This window comes from Medicago sativa, chromosome 2, assembly GCF_051527215.1.
Source record: "Medicago sativa cultivar Bolivia chromosome 2, Bolivia_mono, whole genome shotgun sequence".
Lineage (NCBI taxonomy): Eukaryota > Viridiplantae > Streptophyta > Magnoliopsida > Fabales > Fabaceae > Medicago > Medicago sativa.
In genome coordinates, this window is record NC_140750.1 from 30,914,029 (window position 1) to 30,933,986 (window position 19,958).

Consider the following 19,958-nt stretch of genomic DNA (forward strand, 5'->3'; position numbering starts at 1 on the left):
CTTGCGATGTTATGTATGCCGAATTGTTCAGGACCTTGAAACTCTTCGACAATAATCTCGCTCCCTAAGAAAGAATCTCGAAGCTCATGATTGGTAAAAGAATTCGAATCTTAAACCGTTCATGGCATATATTAAAATTCGGAAGCACTTTATATCAGATGAAAACCATGGTTACTGGTAGACAAATGTTTAGGTTTGAACTATGCATGTTTAGCAATAAAAATTTGCATTCTTTGTATATTTTTCTATATTATTAGATTTGTTGCTATACTGTATTTGTATTCTACGTACTAAAATTACATGTTATTTGTATTTGTAACTCCCCCTCAATTATTTAATTGATAGTTACAAAAGAATAAACAAAAGCAGTTTAATTTTCATCTTCAATCTCAAAAATACTCCTTATGAAAATCAAAGCGTGTGGTTGTCTTATGGCTAAGCTCAAGTGAAAGCTTCTTTAGCTCCTTCGCGAGCACCGGCATCCCGCAATAGAACACCCCTGCATATATTATGCATAATGTGCTTGTTAAAAACTTTCTAATATAATCAAACCAAAATTAAATTGAGTTTAGAAACCTTAATCTCGTCTTAATTGTAGTTTGCAATACTATAATTTGAGAGAAATAGTTATGCAGGTTTAGCAAGTAATTTACCTACTGTAGAATTGGGGTGTTTTGAAGCTAATTTTGTGAAAACTTCTCTCCAATTAGGCCTAGCAAAATGTGTTCTCACCTGCAATAGAAAAAGAATAAATTAATTATATTAATTCTTGAGATGAGAATGAGATTACTATGAATTGAAATAATTGATAATAGTTCTTAAAATATTGAAATCTCACTCTAGTGCCTGATAGAATATCAACACCATGTTTAGCATGGTTTAATGCTTGGATCATTGTGATTAGGGTTGATCTTGCATCACCTTCTTCATATACACTTGTGAGATAGTTGTGCAGTTCAATTAGACCCTAAAAAATGGTTTAGAATAAGATATCACATTGCAATATTATTTATTAGTATGACATAATTAAGATTAAATTCTATGGTATATATATATGATTAAATATTCATATAAAAAATTAAATATTACTTTGTGGTCCATTTCTGCAACTTCATCCATTACTCCTTTAAACCATTCAAAAGATCCAGGTTCTCTTGTGACCCAATAGAAGTAAGCATTTGTAATCCTTTGTGATCTTTTAATTCTTCCTGGTGTTACATTTGAAGATGTGAAACTATTGAAACTCTCATCTGATTTAGTTGTTTCCGTGTTTGAGTCCTGCAAATTGGCCTTGTTAAAATCGACAACTTATGATAAAAGAGAATCAACATTATCGATAAAAGCAAGAGCATGGATTATACCATTTGTTCGTCAATTGGTCTCGTGTCACTCAGAAGATCTTTTAGAATACTAATGAAAGGAGTTGCTCCAATTCCTAATCCTATGAGCAGCAGTACATCGAAATTCTGGTAATCTTGTGCAGGAGCTCCATATGGGCCATCCACGAGTAGCTTCGGCGGTCTGTAATAAATTTTTTGTTTCAATGATTTACAATTATGTAACTAGCACGCATCGAAAAACATGAGTCAAAGTCTTAAATTGTAGTCATGTCGCTTTATTTGACATTGCGAAGAATCATTGTCAAATGCGTTTGATGCGACTTGAATGATGATTACATTTCAGATAGACATCAATAAGTATGATCAAAACATCTACACTTACCCTAGTTGATCCATTTTTATTAGATCGCCGAATGTAGCGCTAGAGTTAACAGGAGGCAATTCGTCATCTTCGGTGAAACGTAGCTTAAGTTCTTGCGTCCAGTCACCTACCGTTCGAATGTGAACACTTAGGTAATCATCTCCTGGTGCTGACGTAATCGAGAATGGATGCCTAAAAAATCAAGATGTTTATTTTCATTTGCTCAAGTTTTGTAAGATTAATGATCAATTGAGAATTACACTCACCATTCAAATGGAGAGATTTTTGGGCATTGCAAAAATATGTATTGGCCACTTTTGTACTTGAATCCATTTGGCTTTGACATGATTAAGCTAAACACATTTCCTGGTAGCACTGAAACCTGATGTTGAAGTAAGCAAAATTAAATCGAAAAATGTTATTCTCTATTTGCCACAACCAAGTCTTTCGAACCGTCGAATTAAAATTGGACAGTGACATTCAAATTTGAATTTTTATATCCAAACTATCCAAGTTGAGCTTAATACCTTAAGAACTTTTACTGCATAATGGTGTGATCTACGAGTTCGTAGAGTACGCTCTGCAATATACAGCAGCAATGGAGCAGAGATATACATCCATGTCTAAAATCAAAAGTGAAAAAAATGGGTTAGTATACTTTAATCATCATTCACTTTTCTCATACCGACGAAGATTATGGTCGAAGTTCTTACCGTTTTTTGGTACCATTTATGTGTCAAATTCAAGAAAGAACCATGAATGACCAAAAGAATGTAGACAATGCCAAGAAGATGGTGTGAGTACCAGAATGCATTAAAGCCTGTTAATCTGTTGAAAGGCGAAGGAAGATTTACTGCATTTCTTCGAAATTGGCTAGTTGCTAGTGTAAACGATATAACCATCAAAGTAAGCATTGTGATTCCTGTTACACCTTCAATGCTAATGAAAAGTGATTTGTATGTGGGCTTCTTGTTATTGAAATCAGAAGCTATCAGTGAAAATTTTTCTGGAGACGAGTTTACGAGTAGAGGGAAATCGCATGAGATGTGATTTCCTGCATGAACAAGTATTCCCACAACTATGGCAAATGCAATCATCTGTTGAAATGAAATGAGATTAGAGACAAAATCAAATTGTCAAGGAACTTACATCAATAAGGACATTATAATAATAGAGTCTACATAGCTAAGAATAATTTGGTCAAATTCGCAATGAGAGAATTATACACTTGTCTTTGATTTTTGTGTAATTCAGCATAGTAAAATCAAAGTAATGTATGCTTTGTTCATGTTTTATTAGACCAATTTCATTTCTAGCCAGTTTGATAATATACATGTAAACCTTATGTTTCACGAAATTCCAATTTCGGGACATTTTTTTCAATGCTACGACGATGCGGACTACTTAGAGCATATTCAAGATCTGCTAGACCACGTCCACATGTTATAATGTTATTGCTATCTTGCTACTCGGATCACACTCCATATGTTCATGTGACGGGTGTGTATTAAGAGTTCCACATGAGATAAGACCTGAATACACGAGTTTACAAGTGGGGGTAATCCCCGTCTTACAATACAAATCAATTTTGCAAGAGCTGAGTTAGGTTTAACCCTAAATTCTAACGCTAACATCCTCGGAATCGTATTCAAGCTCACAAAACTGATTTATACCAACAAAATTATGAACCATATAAATCATCTTATATGGATATGATTCACCGCTTACCTTGTGAAAGTTGATATTGTCATCAAAGGGAACAAATTTTCGAACTTTTGTAGAACGAAGCCATGTCAAAGTATTTCGACAAACCGGCAAAAGAATAAGAGCCATGTTGAACTTCAAGGTCTCTGCAGCACCTTTGGCTATTGGTAAGCAATAACTCATAACTTGAAAACTTGTTCTGTTTTTGTACTGGTAAAATTTCCAGGTAAAAAGACAAGCAATGGTAACCAACCACAGTAACAAAATCCAACCCCTCCTCCAATATTCTAAAGCAAGACATTGAAGTGTCTTGCGTATTTTGTGGATCTTACTTTCTGGTCTCAAATTTGTCATGTTTTGACTCCAGTTTACACTTGCACTGCTGTGTTGTCTACTGTATGTCATGTACCTATCTTTTTCTAATAACAACATTTCTAGCTGCCATAGCTGAAAAAATGGAGAGAAAATAAAAATTATGAAAGGATTAAGAAAGATTAATGAAAAAATGGAGACACATGTTATAAAAGTGTGAATCCCAAATTGTAAGGGTTAGACAATCAAGTCTTCTAAATTTCTTAAAATGACAACTTCAAAAAATAGTGAATCCTTATTTATGAGTATACAAACACATTAGTAAAAGAGTGAATCCCTTTAGACCATGGCCGGCCCGACAAGTTTAGAGGCATAAAATCCTTTACCAAGTAAATTAATATTTTGAGGTCTTTAACCAATCTAAAATTCTGAGGTCTAAAACCCTTAATTGGGACACGATGTCCTTGGACCGGCCATGCTTTAGACAAATGTTATTTGGATAACATTTTTGTTGTGACAACATGCACGTTTTAGTCAACCATATAAAAATACATATAAAGTACTGTTAGTTTGATTATAAATAGAAAAAAATATTAAATTGCAACCTTATGAAAATTTAGACAACTTTTTGGTTGTAAAAATAACTTTTCTATGATTTTTATACGGTGATTGAATACTACATTGTCAATTTTTTATCTTCAAATAACACAACTATTTTAATTATGACTTATGTAAATTAAGTGACATTTTTAATTTAAAGAAGTAATTTTTTATTTCGAAGTGCTAAATTATCCGACCAATATAATCTAAGAATAAAATTGTCATTCACACGCAAAAAAACCAATGATTAGATTTTGAACGTGATTTTATTATGCTGTCTATTGTTACCTCAATGTAACCCAGGTTTTCCGGATCCAATTCTTCCATTATTAATGCAGCATATCCTTCTGCTTGTTCTTTTAGCTTTGATAGATTGTTTGCAGAAGCACTCAGCATTATAAGCTGTTGATAAAAATTAATATTAATATTGAAATTAAAAACAGAGGGTATGATAAGAAATATATAATTTTTTTTTTTGAGCAAAAATATATAATTTTTTGACAAGAAGAAAAATATAATAATTTATTAAGTAAATCTTACCTCTTGTACTTCCTCCCTAGTAATTCTTCCATCTTCATTACTGTCTGCCCTGAAAGAAATAAAATTTTTAATTTAACATTTAATAAATTTTCTCAAAAATAAATACAGTAAAAAATTAACATTTAATAAATGATTCACAATTAAGTTCTTTTTCTCTATTAGATGTAAGATTTAGTTACAATGATTAATTACACTAGTTGGTTGTTCTCATTGACTTTAAGAGCATTGTTGTAACCCTTCATATATAAAATTCTCTTGACATCAATTTATTTATTTTATAGTTTTTTCTCTTCTATGAGTTTTACCAAGAATTGTAATATAATAATAGCAACAACATTTATATATCCAATGAAAACAACTAATTGGTTTAATTTAAATTAGTAGTGTAATTAATCATTGAAACTAAAATTTCCATTTAATATTCTCCAAGAAAACCAATGTGTGTAGGTATAAGAGTAACGTTGACACGAAAACAGAATTTATAATATCTGAATTCAAATGATGGCATGGTGCATAGACAAGTCATATTTATCAATAAATAAAGATGCACAAGTCAAACCCTCAAATAAAGAAACAAACACCTGTAGATATATATAATGAAATATCAGTTCCAAATTAAATATATGAGTGCTATAACTTAAATATTATGGAAAACTCCATACGAAATTCCGTTTAAAACTTTTGTATTTTTTATTTAATATAAAATTATATCCATGACTAAAAAAAACTATAAAATGATATTAACAATCCGTTGACATTAGATGTAAATCACAGTAACACTTTGATTTTGCAGAAGCTATATAGTGTAGTTTTTGAAAATAATGTGGATTATCGTGATTCTAGGATATCCACGGTGATACCAAACATAAGTTATGTTTCAAAAAAAAAATTAAAAATGTTTTAAGAGGTATAAAAGAGATAGTAATCATTTAAAAAATGTCAATGATGCACTAATGAGAAATGTCTTACATCATGCATAAATTTGTTTTTAAGATTAGATCAATAAATCTTACGATCATATTAAACATGATATTATTTGAGTTATCGATCTAATGGTACAAAACAATCTTTGCAGGACTAATTTACTCATCAACATTGGACAAAAGTTTTTTTTTTTTGTCTTAGATGAAGTGGTAATCCACTGAAATTAAACCCACACACAACTGTGAGGTCCCGGATTCGAACCCGGGTCATGACGTCCGCCTTGCAATTTCGGCATCATGCATAAGGTGAGAGAGAGTATTCATTAATATAATTGTTGCAATGTTTTCTCTATTTTTTTTTTTTGTTACCTACTACATCCTCTTTTTTTCTAAGAGAATGGACCGTGATACATCATAGAAAAGGACAGATTACTTACATGTCAAAGAAAATTTGAAGTCGAGCATCAAAGTTCTGGTTTGAAATTTGCAACCAAAAGTGATGCAACTCTTCTTTTGTTATCTTGCTAACACTTTTTCTTTCCTTCCTTCGAGCTAATGCATCAAATATACCTACCGCAAATTCTTTCGAATCCTCCATCCCTTCAATTCATAATATCAAAAATATATTACATCATCCATCTCTCTAAATATAGAAATCCGTTGACTAATTAATCACTGAAATTAGAAGGAAAAAAAACTTTAAATAATATGACTAAAAAGAACTAGAATAATATTATGAAGTTTTAGATGATATAATGAAGTTTTTATCCATAAGGAGATATGATAAAGTTATCTTCTAATAATAAATTTTATTATGAATTTGCAAATAGGTGCAATAAGTAATTAGAGGTAATTTGATAAAAAAAAATATTCTAGCTTAGTTTTTTTATTTTAAATTCTCACCAGAGTTCTTTATATGAAATTCGTTAGTAATTATTAAACTAAAATCTCAAGTCCATGTGTTCCATTTATTATTAAAAAATTCTTTTTATTTACCAATATCACTTTAAAAAGTTTTTATAAGGTGTGTTGTTCTTGAAAATAAAAACAAATTAGAAAAATAAAATAAAACAGATTTATGACTATATTGAAGATGCTTAACGTGAGTAATTTATATAACTTTATTTTTAAAGATGTAATTTAACTATATAACTTAAATAAACAGGCAATTCTTGTTTCTTAAACGTAATATACATTTTTTTTAAGGAAATTAAAGTGAGTGTGAAGTGAAATATTCATGTACCACAATATTACCATGAATGCACTCAAGAGTGTTTAGACCAAAAAAGATATGTCTCTTCTAACTTAATTAAAATCTCATGTTAAAATTCGAGTTCAAGCATAATAACAACAAAATCTTATAGACAGTTTCCGTCTATTTAAGTCTTACTTGAATTAATATTTACAGTTGCGTGCGGATAATATCAAAGTTTTAAGAAAATAAACGGTACCATAAATGCTTTATTTACTTTTTTTGTGTTCAGGAATTAATGCTTCATTTAATCTTCAATCTTATCTTTGCCTCCAAACAAAATAACTTATCATGAGTCAAAAAGAAAAAAACAAAAATAGCTTACCAATGCATTCACCGAACTCTTCTCTATCGAGCAAACCATCCTTAGCAAGAAAACCAAACCTCTCTTCAACTTTTCTCCATAACTCCTCACTTGCTTCACCAGACTTGCTAATAAATCTCAATCCTTTCAAACCTCTTTGAGCACTTGATCTCGTCCGTTCAAGTTCCGCTCTCATTCTCCGTGCATTTCGCGCCATCATCGGATCATCCATGGCTGCAGTGACACTCTCTGATGACGAGGTCGATGTCCTTATAGACATCGACCTCAGCCATGGAAATTTTTTCCGAATCCTCGACGTGATTGAAAGACTCCTCGGGACACCAAAGCCAACTCCGGCTAAGGTGTCTTCATCTCCAGCATGACTTGAAGATGGTGATGCGTTTGGAGCTGAAGATGCCGAAGCGATATTGCGGAGAAGGACGGCGTCGTTTTCGAGTTCTAATGTTATTTCAACGAGCTCTTTGTGGTGGTTGCTACGAAGGTCGTTGAGAAAAACTGGCAACATTGCGCCATAAGCATGTTTTCCGGTCACCGGCGATGATGTTTCAATATTTTCCGGCAAGTCTTGCTCGTTTGTGCTGGTGGTGCACCTCTCAAAAGACAAAGTTCTCATGGAAAATGCCTTGAAAAAAATTCCTTTCTCTCTCTAAAATGCTTGAAACATTTAGAGAGAAAGAATGTTTTGTGAGAGTTGAAAGGCAAAGAAGTTAGAGAGAGAGAGAGAGAGAGAGAGAGGGAGAGAGAGAGTAGCTAGAAGGAGAAAGATAATGGTTCCCACGTTTGGGGTGTGAAGTGTCTGTATAAATAAATGAAATGAAAGAAATGGCAATGCAAAGCTTGATAAACAAGAGAGACACCTATCAACGAATTTATGCACACGATTTCAACGCTATTTAGTCTTGACGCATCTACAAGAGTAGTTGAGAAATGAGTTCTTCAATTTCTTTAATCTATTTTTTACTCTAAATAAGTAAATCACAAACAACATATACTCTAGATATATTCGAAATACAAAGATTGTCTGAATATTTAATTGTCCTTGTTGTAATTTCCCATTATTATTTATTTATTTATGTATTTATTTAAATCATTAGTAATTATCATTAAGGGTCCATCATGGTAATTACTCATTAAGCAGAAAATGGTATTTTATTCTTTCCCTCTTTTCGGTAACGGTCCACTAGCTCTCTTCGGATTATGAGTTAGATCATCTCCATTTATAAAAATAGGAAAATGATATTTAAAGCGAAACAACCCCATCCCGAATATTTCACGACACATGTGGCATGTATGCCACTCATTCACTATTTCATGATTTCCATCTATTTCTCCCCACCTCCCATGATATCCCCTCAAAACTGTTTTTCATTGGCTTGCTTTCATTCTTGATCAATTCGGGACAATTCTTCTCGTTGTGTACAGCATTGCTGATAAAAATAATGGAGATTGTCATTTACAAACTACAAAGAAACACTCACAAAAAATAAATTTTAGGTCCTATCAACAAGTGGGTCCACCATCATTAATTATTTTAAAGTTTTATCGTTTTTTATCTTTCCAAATGAAAGAAACAGAGAATATGATAAATGGATAGAATCCTAATTCTTCAAATTATGGAACAGTTTCATTATGTTTGCACATACAAGAATCAGACTATAATATTGGTGTTGAAAATGATTTTGAAACGTTTTCACAAGTCATGAGTTCTAGAGAGTCAAATTTATGGTATGATGCTTTGAAAGATGAGATGAATTCAATGACATCTAATGGAGTCTAGGATCTTGTTGAGTTGTCTAATAGTTTAAAACCCATTGGTTGTAAATGAGTATATAAGACAAAGAAAGACTCATTAGGCATTGAGAGATATAAAACAAGACTCATTCTCAAAGGATTCACTCAAAAGGAAGGAATTAATTTCAAAGAGACTTTCTCTCATGTATCTAAGAAGGATTCTATTCGCATAATTTTAGGATTAGTTGCTCATTTTGACTTAGAACTACATCAAATAGATGTGAAAACTACATTTCTAAATGAAGAACTAGAAGAAGAGGTTTATATGAAACAACAAAAAGGATTTTCTTCTAGCGGTGATGAGCATTTGGTATGCAAGCTTAAGAAATCCATTTATGGACTCAAACATGCTTTCCATCAATGGTATTTAAAATTTCATGATGTCATCTCTTTATTTGGATTCGTAAAGAACATTATGGATCAATGTATATACCAGAAGGTCAGTAGGAGTAAAATTTGTTTCCTTATTTTCTATGTGGGTGACATTTTACTTGCTACCAATGATAAAGGTTTTCTATATGTGGTGAAACAATTTCTCTCTAATAGTATTGATATGAAGGATACGGGTGACGCTTCTTATATCATTGGCATTAAGATTCAAAGAGACAGAGTTTGTAGAATTTTGGGATTGTCACAATAGGCATATATCAATAACGTCTTAGAGAGTTTTCAGATGAAAGATTGTTCTTCAAGTGTAGCACCTATTATTCATCAAGTGTAGCACCTATTGTCATCGCGTGTTTTTCTACACACCTCACGCATGTTGATGCAAGTTCATTGGACTTTGTAGTTGACACACGTGTGTTGATGAGAATTAACCCATTTGACTCTTAATTCTTCAGATTTCTAAGCATTTAAACTTTTGGCTTCTCTTGTGACTTGGGACAGAATTCTCTCAAATAATGTTTGATTTTGAATTCTTCAATGTGACAAGTCTCATACTTTCATAACTTCTTCCAAACATCGTCTAACTGATCAAACTGACGGATAACACCAAAAAGACACCAACATCCTACAGAGTTGTCTAATTAGGAAAATAAAATGACTTACAAAGACTATATATTTTCTAAAATCCTGTAAAAACCTAGAATAAAGTAGAAAAGAGACTTGATAAAACACTTCAATACATAATATGATAAGGATTCATCACCCCACTTCCCAAATTAGTTTTTATTTATTGGTTGAAAGTTTAACTTATACGTTAACACTTAAAAAAAAAAAAACTTTAAGTTCATACTTTTTCCAACAAAAAAAAACTATAAATCTTTTTGTGATAATCGTCCAATTTTCAAGGAAATGAAGTCCCGATAGTCTGGAGTTCAGTCGTAAGTTAAGTAAAGTCTGATAAAAAACGTATAAATATTTATCACATCGTAACAAAAAAAAAACAATTTTTCTATATATAGCAATCACGCCTACCGCCTCTAAAAAAGGAAAATATTTGAGTAACATTGAGTTTTGGTGATGTTGGTGATTTTTGTGTATTTATTTGAGTAATGAATAATTAAAATAAATTATTTTGATAAGAGAAAATTATGAATTAAAAAAGAGACATGAACAAAATCACCACAATTTCCATTACTCCCTCCAATCACATTTATAAACAAAAAACAATTTTTTAGATACATTGAATAATTTTTTTTTGAAGGAGATACATTGAATAATTAATAAGTCTAACATATAAATGTGACCGTATACATTAATTATTTAATGAATCTAAAAAGTTGTTTTTTAATTATAAATGTGACTGGAGGTAGTATATTTTCTCTCGAATGTGATGATTGTTTTCTGTGACAAAAAAATATATTGCGTGCTGTGTTTGCTAGCTTAAATGTGGACTTGTAAAACGCCAATATTTTTCCAAGTACGTTAACATGTTTATGTGGTACTACCACCCATATGTTTGTACAAAAGATATAACTGGTACAATAACATTCAGGACAATTTCTAGAATGTTCTAGTATGAGTGAGTAGTTTATTATTTTTTGGCAAAACTACACAAACACAAGCAATATTTTACTCAATTTATGGTTTTCTTTTTTTAAATCAACATCCTCTAAGCACAGTTCATTAAGTATTGTATTTCTTTCTCCATTTGTATTTTCTTAAGGACTTGGTCAATTTTCTTATGGTCCAGTTAAGGTTCAGTTTCATATGTTTTATGTTAAATTCTGAATTTTTTTTCTTAAAAATTGTTTATTAATATTATTGAAGATATGAATTGGTTTTTTTTTTTTTACCAAAGCAAAGTTAACTATTATCATTAATCAACCAGTATTCAATACAAGAAGGATAAGAATCGAAAATACGGTGACTAGCCCAAGAACAGACCGCCTTAGCTAAGCTATGAACAACCATGTTCGCTTGTCTCCTAACAAACTTCACCTCGAAGTTGGAATGTAAAGATAACTGAAAAATAATACTAGAATCACAATGGCCCGGAGACGATAGCGCTTGCACTAGAGTAGCTGAGTCGGACTCGAAGACAACCCGGTCCAATCTGTTCCCAACAGCAAAGTGAATGGCATCGAGTAAGGCAACTTCCTCCCCCTCCAAATCTGTCATATTTGCTCGTTGCCATTTCGTTTGAGCCCGAATGAATTGCCCACGGGAGTCTCTAACACAACACGCGAAAGATGTAATATGTTGACGGTCATGAAACGCGGCATCCACATTGCACTTCAACCACGTCTCACGCAGTTTCTCCCAAACTGAGTTGTTAGCTTGCACTCTATTCTGCTCGTGTTGCACAACCGATGATGAGGTCTGTTTATGAACCCTGCCATTGGTGCCATGCATCTAGTGTTGTCCTCCCATTGCTTGTTGAAGTGTGATGAGCGTCATTCCAAATGACATCATGACGTGCAGCCCAAATTTGCCAAAGAAATAAAGCCACCCGACCAGCAGTGTCTCGATTTTCGGAACAACATATGTCAAAAACAAAATCTGCCAAACTACTTGCAGTGCCAACTCGTGATTGCAGCACAGTCGAAAGCCCTGCCCAATACCAACTCTCACGCACAACCGTACAACCCACAAAAGCATGCCAATCATCCTCTACAGCCATATCACACCACGAACATAGCACCTCATATTGTACATGTCGTGATTGTAGTCGGAGATGCGTTGGAACACACCCCCTGCAGATCCTCCATAACAAATTACGTGCTTTATGAGGGGAGTTCACCTTCCAGATTCTATGTCATTCTCCTTCAACATGAAATTGATCAGTATGTAACAACTCCATCATAGCCAGTTTATAACCAGTCTTAACAGTATACCTCCCACTACGTTCCATCATCCACGCTATTCTATCATTATGAACTTCTGCAAATAGTGGCGTGTCGAGAATAGCTTGCACCATATCATCTGGAAGCAAAGATTCAAGCTTATCAATATCCCAAATTGGAAATTTTTTGAAAACTTATTTATAGTTTTTGCATAATTTTTATTTATTTAGTGACAATATTTACAATTTTGTTAAAAGAAATTCATTGAAAAGTGTTTTCAAGAACTAACAAAAATTGATTGACAAAAAAAAAAGAACTAACAAAAATTGATTATTGAATTCTAATTTTAGTCTATCCTTGCTTTTCTTCAAAAAGTTTTCTAACTGAAAAAATACACATTTTTTATCGTTTTTTTTACCGAAGGTTCGGTGCATTGGACTGTATAGTTTTTAGAGAAAATTGATTAATGATTTTTAATTTTAGTCTATCCTTGCTTTTCCTCAAAAAGTTTTCTAACAGAAAAAAATACATATGTTTATCTTTTTTTACAGAAGCTTCGGTACATTGGACCAGATAGTTTTCAACAAATATAATCAAATTTTTTTTTTTTTTACGGTTTAGGTTTAAAATAAATTATTTTCTTTTATCCTTAGTGTCTTTACACATTTATACTTTAAAATTAGTTGTGCAACTATCATAATCTTCTCGATAATCAAGTTGGTACATCATTATTTCAAACACAAAATTGTAATATGTATGGCTTCTAATCTAATCTAATATCTTATGGTACTATGTACTTCCATACATTCCAGATTGATAAGTACTATGCATGCCATTCCTTCAAAAAAAAAAAAAGTACTATGCATGCCATGACCTTGTACCTCAAAAGAGTAGAATTAAATATTAGTTAAAAAGTTATTCAAAGAAACATACAGAGAAACTTTTGGCAGCCATATAAAGTTTAAGAGCTTGTACCTCACGCATAAAGTTTAAGACCAAGTTAAAAATATGCTTATGTGACTGATTATTTAGGTGGAGTTGCTCCAAGTCAAATCTCAAAGAACAAACAACCTTTTGAAGAATTTCATGTGGCTATATTGTATTTTTTTAGGGATGTGGCAATATAGTCAACACGTGTATCAAAATTATTTAGTCCTTTTTTATGTTTATCTATCCTGTACAATATGACATAGGACATAAGACAACTAAAAATGGTTAAAGAAAATCAACAATTTATTACTATAAAATTATACTAAACTTTTTTTTTTTAAGTCAGGAGATTGAACATGCATCAAGGGGAAACAACGACATCCAAACTAGATTGGCACCCCGCAGAACCCCCATCCTATGCCGCCAATCTCAGAGAAAATTTTTATTAAAAAAAAGGAAAAAGTTTACAAGAGGGGGGACTAGGCCAAAACCCTCAAAAAATAAAGAAGAAACAGAAAAAGAAAGAAAAACAGTAAAATAACAGAAGATAGTAAAAGGAAATAACTGCCTACGGGAACCTAGAGCGAGGGAACCCACTCCGGTCCAAGAAGAGATCAGTCTGAAGAGTCTGAGGCAACACCGAGAACCAAACCTTGCCTTGTATCGAGTGGCTCATATTAGCCAGTAAATCCGCACAACAGTTCCCTTCTCTAAAGATGTGAGAGGTAAGCACTTGTATTCCTTGATTGCAAGCGTTGTGCCAACGATTACCAAGTAAAATCGGGACCAACGACCGGTTTTTAAAGACCAACAGAGCACTCGTTGAATCACTCTCTAACCAAACATTCCTCCAACCGTTATGAGCAGCATACTCCAAAGCAATAAGAAAAGCATAGACCTCAACATAAAAAACTGTAGACAGGCCGATATTACAAGCAAAGGCGCCTAAAAGGGAGCCACGGTGATCACGGAAAAGGCCTCCACACGCTGCATGAGAACCAATAAGAGAGCCATATGTGTTGACTTTTATCCAAGGGGCCGGGGGGCCTTCCAATACACCAACAACAAATCACTAACACGGCGGTTGTGAGGAGAGACCGATAAAGCATCCAGAATATTTGCATCAGAGGCAATACATTTACCGGTAGAAATATTGCCACAAAACTAATAGCAGCCTGAATACGTACCTTTGTCGAATGCAAAGAAACCGTTTGGTTAGAGAACCGCACAGAAATCCGAGCCAGCCATATACCATGAAGAATGTGCACCACCGTAGCTAAGTGAATATCACGAATTTGAGAGGAACAATTGTGCGGAATGGAGCTGAGCAGCGACGGAAAAGAAGCCAGATTAAAAATAATATGAAGAATACCGCCAAGCCAAAGCCAAATATTCGTTCCAAAAGAACATTGAAGAAATAAATGGTCGGAGGACTCATCCGTGCACAGACAGAAACTGCAGATTGAAACAATTATACATCCACGACGACAAAGGTTTTCGTCAGTGGGCATTTTCCCATGCGTGATGCGCCAAAGAATAAAGGAATGTGAAGGAGGAATGCAAGATTTCCATATCGAAGCAACCCATGGTAACGTAACAGCATCCGGTTTCAGAAAATTGAATGCAAGTTTCGAAGTTAATTTACCATCGGATGAGTGGAGGCAAACAAGAGAATCAAGTAAAGGAGCGGTTGGCAAAACTATTGCAACAACACGGTTTGCCACATCAGGAACAACCAGCACTGCTACAGGTAATTGCAACGTCCCATCAATATTAACATCTGCCACCGAAGCTCGTAACTGCTTGTGAAGAGATTGCGGTATGTGTAACAAATCAACCAAACAATTACCAAGCCAGTTATCAGTCCATAACTTAATATTTTCACCTGTACCAACAATCCAATTCGAATTTGAAGTAACTGTACCCATGTGATCTTTAATACACCCCCCCCCCCCCCACCGAAGAATGAAAATAGTGTTGAAGCGGCGTGCCATTCTTGAGAAAGCGCTTACGTAACAGCCCTGCCCATTGAGAATTCCCCGATGAAAATTGCCAGGCAAGATGGAGAATCAATGACTCATTATTGAGACGTGTTGGTTTAATATCAAGACCACCCGCTGGCCATGATCGACACATAATTTTCCAAGAAACCGTGCACACCTTGCGAGTGTTGATGTCACCACTCCAAATGAAATTTTTAATCCAAGAGTCTAACTGACGAAGAAGATATATATATATGAAAAGAATACACAAGCATACCATGAATAATGGACCTAACAAGCTGCACTCGACCCATAATAGTGAGCAAAGTACCCGTCCAAGTTGCAAACTTTAACTTGATTCTGTCAATAATGGTTAAAAAATCATTTATCATTTTTATATAAACACATGCGGGGATATTTGTTAAGCAGTCCCGGTCTTCTTATCTTCATTTTGTTTTATATTTGGCAATTAATTAAAATTACTTAACAAAGCTTAAAGAGATGTCACTATCAGTCCTTACTTACGAACAAAATAATGAATATCTTGTTCAAAAAAAAAAAATGAATATTCAGTATAAAAAACATAATAGTAAATAATATAATGACTTTTTCCAACATATTCATTTTAATTTGACTTTCGATATCAATCAACTGTTTTTTTTTTTTTTTTGGTAGTGAATCAACTGTTGTTTTCAACTATACTCTCAATAAAAAAAATAAAATCTTGTGGTAAAAGTAATGATTAATTCGAAGACCATAATTGGTAGAGTTACATACTCAAAACTACTATATATCACCAATGAAAGAGATACACGATAAGTCAAGACTACGTTTCAACCACCATCATTTTCATTTCCTTGTTTTTTCATCTTTTCAAACCATTGCTATCAATTGTATTACTAGCTAATTCTATCACTCGTCCAGTTTGGGAAACTAAATGATTTTCAACTCAAGCATAATATGTTCGTTTCTCTCAACATTTGAAGACATTTAGTTATATAAACCACCTACAATATGATGGTTTCCTAATTGATGTATATTCTGAATTGGTTGCTTGAATTGGTATAGCTACACTTAAAGCAAGATTTTAATGTTTCTAGTTTTTCAAGCTTTATGATTTTTCTCTGCAAATAAGTTTCTAGTTCTTGTTTTCTGATAAAAAGATGTCATTTTTCTGATAAAGAGATGTGATTAATCTTTCACCCAAAACCGTCATAAAATGGTGTATTTTTTACATTTTTTTTTTAAATATAATTCGTCCTTGTGCCTTTACTTTAAAAGAAAAATATTAAGAGTGTCAATAGTTAAGAAAATTAATATGAAAATTGTACTGAAAAATGGTGAAAAGTGGCTATATTCAACTTTTTGAAAGTAAGAAAATAATTGTTTTCAATGAAAAAATTCTACTTTTCATTTTTTTAACTAATGCTCCATATGCACTAGTTAAAGTTCCAATGTAAGGTCATAACGATATCAAAATTATAAATATAATTTTCTCTTTCTAAACTATATCATCAGATTTCTCTTTAGAAGCGCCTAACAACCACCGCCCTCCCTACCTCCCCAATCTAAATCTTGTTCTTTATCATGTAAATCTACCTGACGGTGAGGCGGCGAGGTGTTGGAACTCATTTCCACCCTTTGCTTCACCTCAACCCCCTTCGTTCGTGCAGATTCGGTGGGTCTCCAATGGACTTGTCCACTCACGTTTGCTGGTGGCTGAAGGTTCTTAACCCATATAGTTGTTCTCTTCACATATGGGTAGTTCACATATTATTTTCTCTCTGATTGGACTCATGTGGTGTGAAATTCCGACACGTAGGTATAACAGATGTTGAACACGATGTTATGGCAAATTAGATGTCGCGTAAGATGTTAGAACAACAGTAATAACAAATAGCTACTTTAATTAAAGGACATGGAGTAAAAGACACAAGTAATTTGTTGACCCAGTTCGGTGCAACTTCACCTACATCTGGGGGCTACCAGGCAAGAAATGAAATTCACTATAGTAGTAACAATTCGAAGCATACATAAAAGCTTTCACCAGCCTACTAACTTCTCACTTAATCACTACCCGTGCAATTTCTACCTAAGACTCTCTCTAGTCCTAGATATGAGAGACCCCCCTCCCATTTCCTCTTAGTCACAGATCCAGTGACCGTCCTTAAAGTAAGATAAACAAACATGGAGACATTCTCCTAGACAAAGAATCAACTCGTGCTTAAAAGCTTTGAGAGATTCAGAGTTTTACAACTCAATAAAAAAGTCCAACTCTAATATCAAAGTGATATAAGAGTGGCTCAAAAATAACAATGACAGACTAAGACCCTAAAAGACTCTTTTGTAAATTGCGGCTTCAGTACTCAATTAGGTCTTCTGTTTTTGTTTATATAGCCTGCTTGCTGAATGAGCATGATGCTCAAATCGGGCAAAACAATCAGCCGAATCACGAGATTTCAGCACAAGTATTCTGAAGCATATCAGATGTTTCCTTAAATATTGCAACAACATTCTTCAGAAACACGCTAAGCATAAACCGCTTATCTAAGCTTCTAGAAACACGCTTTCTTGGTCAACTCTTTACGTGAAACAAATCTTTAGATAATATATGAAAATCTTCACGTTTAAAACGAATCTCCAAGTAAGCGGAACAAGGCACACTATGATGTCGTACCAAAATGTTAATACATTGTGTCTGACATCTTGCTAGAACTAAAGTTTTAACAAAATGCAGCCAATACATGTCTAAAAACCTAACATGGTGTTTTGGTGCTACAACAATGTTGCTTTAGGAGGAGGGGTCTTGTGTTTTTCTCTCGTTGTCTTCCTAGGGATCTTGGTTTTTTGTCTATATCCGCGATCTCTAGGTCTTGCAGATTTTGGGTTGTTTTTGATGGGCTCGTGGTGTGATTTTAAACCGTTGTCTATTTTGGGCTCTGTGTCAAACTAGGCTATTTTCTGACTTGATTATGTTTATGCTACCGCTCCACTTGTTGACTATTTTAGGGATTTGTCGTTTGTATTCTAGTGAGCATATCACTTTTGCTTCGAGATCGGAAGATAATGTCTAGTTTCAACTTTTTGGTCTGGTTGTGGTGTCCTGTTCGGTAGTTTGGAAGTTGAGGGATGCCTAACTTTTTTGGTTTTAGAGTATGGTGGACTGATCACTTTTGCTTCGAGATCAGGAGTCTTTTCCTAAAAAAATGTTATTTGGGCTTGTTATGGTGTCTTTTCTGATGGATCGAGAGTCGATTGATGGTGAAATACGAGTTAGTGATGGAATAAGTGTTTTTCGTGTGTTTATTTGCATTCAATAGTGGGAAGAGAAGGTGAGATGTTGTTATAAGGGTTTTTAGTCGATTTTGATGGTTTGTTGGAGGTTTTTTTTGTGCAAGTAGCAAGCGACATGTGTTTGGAACTATTTTTTGTGGTCATTCAGGATGAAGTCTGAAGTTTTGTCTCAACTTTGGTTCTGTAATTGTGTGGGGGTTTGATGTTGATTTTTTTTTTAGGGTAGTTTTCATGGTTTTGGTGATAGCCATTAGTTGGTTGGTGTCTCTATTGATAATTTGATGTACGAGGTGTTTGAATTTTCTTTTGATGTTCCGCCTATGTATGACATGTTAACATTTGCCTTAGAATTAAGGTAAACCCACCTTCATGTGGTTTTGCTTTATTTTTTATATTAGCAAAAATGTTAAAATTTTGGTTTAATCCTTCCTAGAGTTCTACGGATCTTAGACATAACATTAAAAAAAAGTCCTTTACATAAAACGTCATAATTTTTTTAGCGCAATGTTGTGATTTTATTATCTTTTTATTTTGTTGTTTTCCCGCTTTTCACTATCAAATATTTTTTTTAGGTAACATCTCAAAATAAATCAAATACTTTATAGACATCAAAACAAAATAAAATACCGTAGAAGTATATTGTAATTTTAGTACCTAAAAAATAGAGACTGAAAAAAAAAAGCTGAGTGAGCCACATGATCCTAAATGCGTCTCGCATCGGTTTCATGATCATGAATGCGACTCGCATGATCTTGCTTTATCAAATTCAATTTTTCAATCCTTTCAATCAATTCACTAGAGTTGACATTACTATATTGATAAGTTATTTTTTGGAACCTTTGAAAGATAAGATTAAGATTAATTTCTCTAGTAGGCCCATTTTCAACTAAAATATAATTTGTTTTGTTATGAAAATTATACAAATTTCTTGGATAATAAATATCACCAATATTTTTAATAGTAGTGAGGCACATTATTAGGAACAAAGGGCCCAAAAAAATATCATTAATTTCTTCGATAATAAATTTTTTGACACATTATTAAGAACAACCAAATTTTTTATAGCAAGGGTGTATATATAAATATTTGTGCTATATGGCGGTATATATAGAATATTGTGTCAAAAGCGCCAAAAACATTAACAGACTTCAGCCCAACGCTTCATCTATCAATGTTTGGGGCCTTTTAGTGAAGTTTGCTATAAATACCTTCATAAACAAAATATTTCTATATACACCCCTCTCCATTAATTTTTTTTGAGCCCCTAACGGCATGGGCTCTAGGCCGTCGCACCCCCGACTTATAGCTAGGGCCGGCCCTAGTTTAAATATTTACATTTTATATTCATGCTATTGCACAAATATTAGGGATAAA

At 33.4% G+C, this 19,958-nt stretch overlaps 1 protein-coding gene across 1 annotated transcript; it reads right to left on the reverse strand.

Annotated features, from left to right (window-relative positions):
* Positions 1-209: 209 nt before the first annotated feature.
* On the reverse strand, positions 210-8,133 carry LOC146946192 (Riboflavin synthase-like superfamily protein). Its single transcript, XM_085744349.1, has 14 exons — positions 7,358-8,133; positions 6,218-6,380; positions 4,858-4,906; positions 4,606-4,719; positions 3,430-3,852; positions 2,415-2,798; positions 2,229-2,324; positions 1,968-2,083; positions 1,723-1,893; positions 1,362-1,521; positions 1,090-1,278; positions 839-967; positions 654-732; positions 210-499 (listed from the first exon to the last, which is right to left on the reverse strand). Exons 1-14 carry the CDS (start codon positions 7,968-7,970, stop codon positions 390-392), a joined length of 2,796 nt encoding a protein of 931 aa, XP_085600475.1. The 5' UTR covers positions 7,971-8,133; the 3' UTR covers positions 210-389.
* Positions 8,134-19,958: the final 11,825 nt, after the last annotated feature.